The sequence below is a fragment of the Didymella exigua genome (genome assembly GCF_010094145.1).
Source record: "Didymella exigua CBS 183.55 unplaced genomic scaffold M421scaffold_9, whole genome shotgun sequence".
NCBI lineage: Eukaryota > Fungi > Ascomycota > Dothideomycetes > Pleosporales > Didymellaceae > Didymella > Didymella exigua.
This window is the reverse complement of record NW_022984783.1, coordinates 18,067-22,540: the sequence shown is the minus strand read 5'-3', so window position 1 is coordinate 22,540 and position 4,474 is coordinate 18,067. Positions and strand designations below refer to the sequence as shown.

At 41.9% G+C, this 4,474-nt stretch overlaps 1 protein-coding gene across 1 annotated transcript; it reads left to right on the top strand.

Moving 5' to 3' along the window:
* Positions 1 to 3,033: 3,033 nt before the first annotated feature.
* Positions 3,034 to 3,620, top strand: M421DRAFT_413700 (uncharacterized protein). The gene is made up of 2 exons (XM_033590459.1): positions 3,034 to 3,068; positions 3,156 to 3,620. Exon 2 carries the CDS (start codon positions 3,369 to 3,371, stop codon positions 3,564 to 3,566), a length of 198 nt encoding a protein of 65 aa, XP_033450152.1. The 5' UTR covers positions 3,034 to 3,068; positions 3,156 to 3,368; the 3' UTR covers positions 3,567 to 3,620.
* The last annotated feature ends 854 nt before the right edge of the window (positions 3,621 to 4,474 follow it).

The following is a 4,474-nucleotide window of genomic DNA, read 5'->3' as shown; positions in this document are numbered from 1 at the left end:
TCACGTGACTATACCTATACCCTACCCTACCCTACCCATCCGCCAGCCTAGTTTGTAATAATAACATGTATAACTTTAATAAAACTAGGTTCTAGATAGGCGTTGCTTTGTATTTAAAGGTTGTAACAGGCTTAGAGAGACGTGCTCAGCCAGAGCTTGTTCAGCCAGGTAATCGCGAGTGGGTTACCGTTATCCAGAGCATCTGCGCCGCTAGGTATGCAACCCTGCCTTTCATTATCTACAAAGGACGTGTCCACATCTCTGCCTAGTATAACAAGACAGATATACCCTATAATTAGAAGCTCTTAGTCTCTAAGAATAGTTAGACAAACAACATACTTAGCCTTAAGTAGTTAAAGCACTTTAACACGCATATAAAGACACGTTAGGTAGGAGTGTATAGGTGTCAGATGCTCGTACTGTGAGCCAGAGTATGTGCTTAACGAGATCTTAGGTGGTATAATGATATATTGATGATCGTGGCGATGGTGTTTTTCTGCCGTGGCGTCGTGCTGGTTGCTACAGGATTGAAGTGGGGGGGGAATTAGCGCTGTTCGCGGCCGCCGGTGTGCGGGCCAATCAGGAGTTGCCAGGTCTCGCTTAATCGACCTGGCAACTGCTGATTGGCTGCACGACAGGTCCCTGCTCGATTGCGCAGATCCGACCTCTCGCCGCTCGCTCTTATCTGACAATAGGTTACTTATCTTAGACAGCTATAAGAGCTATCTTAACTAGGAGTTTAAGGACTATTGCCTAGAGAACTAAATCCTTACTCTCTATATACTACCTTACTTATTACATATCCTCTAGCTACTTAATATAGTCTATTTCTTGCTATTAAAGCGCAAGTACTCCTAATATATTTAAGACTTAGCACACTAACACATCTTCTATATTAATAAGAAAGGCTTCCTACTAGCCTTTAGGGATATATTCCTTAATATATTTATAAAGGTTAACTACTAAAAGGCCTTTAAGGTATTAGGGCTTATTCCTACTAATATACAGGTAGTGTTAGATTACCTTAAAGTGCAGCTGCATACCCTACTAGCAGTACCTCTACCTAAAACACTATAGCAATCTAAGACGCTAAGCAATACACACAAGTTTAGGTCTTAATCTAAGCTTATAAGTAACTCCTTCTAACAATTACTAAGTATAGCGTAAGAGGGGTTCTTAAAGCTTATAAAAGGGGCTAAAGAGATGCTATATAAAAATGTCCTTATTAAGGCCTGTGTATAAGAGCTTAAAGAGTAATTAGCAGTAATAACTAAGAGAAAATTGCGTAAGAGAAAGCAGATTTAGCATAGTAGCACACTTGAGTATGGCCTAGCAGTATCGCGGGTAGCTGCTAAGGCGTGTGTAGCAGCTTAGCCATCTAAGAAGACTTAGGGTAGAGGTGGTCAACTAGGAGCTTAGTTAACTATTCAGCGCTGTAGGAACTATAGCAAGACTAGACACAACACACAAACGTGCTAGGAGGGTATAGAAACATCTTCTAAATCTAATAAAGCATGCAGTATGCTAGGTCACTATTTAATAGTAAGTAGTTGTAGTTGTAGTAACTTGTGTTAGTTGTGCTAAGAGAAAATGGCTGGTTCAGTGATATGGCCGGCTTGGTGATAATCTACGTTAGTATTAAATATTTAAAAATTGCGAAATTTCATACACAGATAGAGCGAAATTGTAGCTTTAAAATAAGCGAAAAATTATTATTGTAGGCCTACTATAACGCAAGTTATAGAGTGTTAAAGGTTTGTTTGTTAAAGGTTTGTGTTTTGAAGTTGCGACAGCACACCATGGCAACTGCAGCTGCGCCAGCACACAATGTATCAGCTGCAGCTGCAACAGCACACGACGTAGCAGCTGCAACAGCACATAACAAAGCACCTGCTAACAAGCACACACTGCAGAACAGGCAGGCTTAGGTGTAGAATTCTTAGTTTACCTACTATTCTTAAATAATATTCTTGTATTTTCTAATATTTAGGCTACTAGAGCCCTAGCAAAGAATCTTAACTTAGTGTCTTAGTAAGGAATATTAAGCTTAAAACCTTCTACACTTAATAACTATTCTATTAATAGGCCTATAATGTTGTTTAATAGCTTATTTTAAAGAGGAGACTTAGTAGTAACCCTAATATAATAAAAGTATAGTTTATTAAGCAGAGCTACTATTGTAGCAGGATTAGGAGTTATTGTGGCTATTGCAGCTATTAGGACTATTAGAGCTATTAGCTTGAAATTAGCTAGACATTAAATATACATTAAATACCTATTATAGGCCTACAAGTCCTACTGTTGCCCACAGTATAATGCCACAATTTCCTGATTTCGACAACAGAAAAACTTTTCCTGATGTAGTCGCAAACCCCTAGCAATAACGTGCTTCACAAGCGAGCGGCGCACCCAAGCGAGCGGCGCACTCTCCCCACCAAAACGCTTGCGCAGCGACAACACGTAATGCCTCAACAACACCAAACCCAGAGACTCTATACTGAAGCTGACGTACAGCTTGCTATCTTAGATCTTTAAAAAGAGCAGATTAAGAGTATACAGCTTGCTAAGAAAGTCTATAAGGTCCCTTAAACTACAATATAATAACAACGTGATAGAACACACTCTTAACGCAATTGCAAGCTAAAATTAAAACGCCTTACAAAGCTAGAAGAGGAGGCAATTATACAGCGTATACTTGAAGAGAGTTTACGTGGAATACTACCCTTAAAGGTGCACGTACGAGATATGGCTAATAGACTGCTAAGAGAGCGTGGTGGGAAGCCTACAGGCAAGAACTAGGTTGATAACTTCATTAAGCGTACACCAGAGCTGCGAACGCGATGGAGCCGTCCGTATGATTGCTAGCGAGCTGCCTGCGAGGACCCAGCGATTATCTAGCTATAGTTCAGCCTAGTTTAATTAACAAAGGCAAAGTATAGTATTATAGATAAGGACACCTAGAACTTTAATAAGTCTAGCTTTATAATAGGCAAGATATCCTCTTAGCTTGTTGTTATAGGCTTAGAGAAACCTAGGAAATAGAAGAAACTATAACCTAGTAATTGTAAGTAGGTTACCCTAGTATAAGGTGTTGCTGCAACAGGGCATATAATCCTACCCTTATCTTTGCAGGCAAGGTCCTTATCTCCTCCTAGTTTACTAGTCTACCTTGCAACTAGGTTATTACAGTCTCTCCTACTAGCTAGACTAATAACAACGTCGCGCTAGCGTGGCTCAAGCATTTCGACGTCCATACGAAGGCGTCCTCTGCTGGGGCGTATAGGCTGCTCATTATTAACAGTCATGAGAGCCACTGCTCGATAGAATTCCAGGACTACTGCAAGGAGAACAAGATTATCACTCTCTGCATGCCACCACACTCATCACACATCCTGCAGCCTCTTGACGTTGTCCCCTACTCGCTGTTAAAGCGCCACTACGGCGACAGGATCTCGCTCTTGGCACGCAGCTGCATCCACTATATTAATAAAGAAACCTTCCTCCTAGCCTTTAAAGCAGCTTTTAAGAAGATGTTTATATTAGAGAATATTCGCGCAGGGTTTTAAGGCGCTAGACTAGTCCTGCATGACCCTAAGGTTGTGTTATTGAAGCTTGATGTATAGCTGCGCACGCCAACGCCACCTGCACCAGGCACTGTCGCCTAGGAGGCGCAAACACCGCGCAACGCCCGCGAGATAGAGGCGCAACCCACGCTAATTCAAAATCGCATACAAAACTATTAGGGGTCTCTAGCAAGTTTATTAGATGAGCAGGTTAAGCAGCTAAGTAAAGGCGCTTAGCAGATAGCTTATAATATAGTGTTAGTGCAGGAGGAAATAGGCTGCCTTTAAGACGCTGTTAACACGCTTATAAAGTGCAAGACCTGTAAGAGGTAGTATGTATGTGCAGAGGAGACCCTAATAGTTAGTAAGGTATCTAACTTAATTACTAAAAAGGAGGGTGGTAGTTGTAAGGACAGCAAGATGCCTGCGAAGAGGGTGCGCGCAGAGAGGCGCTGCGGCTGTTACAGCGAGATTAGGCATAACTCCTGCACCTGCAAGGTAGAAATAGAGGATGTAGATAATAGCAATGCTTATAAATAATATTATCCTGTTAACGTACCTCACGGGCGAGTGGCCGGCCCGGGCGAGTGTCCGGATTTTGCCAAGACCACACCAAACTTCAACTTGTCTTGCATATTACAGCAAGTTACTGCAAGTTACTGTAACTTACAGTATACAGCACTAATCTACAGTATCTTGCGCATCTTTTATGCACGTTCGCGCGTTGTGCCCTGCCTTACTACACCTGCTACAGCGTTGTAAAGACTAAGTGCCTAGTTCAACACGCCTCTTCTTGCTTGCCTTCTTCCCATCATTACGGGCTTCAAACTCCTTTAGGGTAGTTAAGCGCACTCCTTCACTAACAGTAAGAGTCCCCTCCCTCTAGATCCGCTTCCTCTTGTGTGATTTAC

What these genes read in the sequence shown, in the direction of transcription:
- M421DRAFT_413700 (XM_033590459.1), top strand. Translation starts at nt 3,369, where the DNA reads ATGCCACCACACTCATCACACATCCTGCAGCCTCTTGACGTTGTCCCC.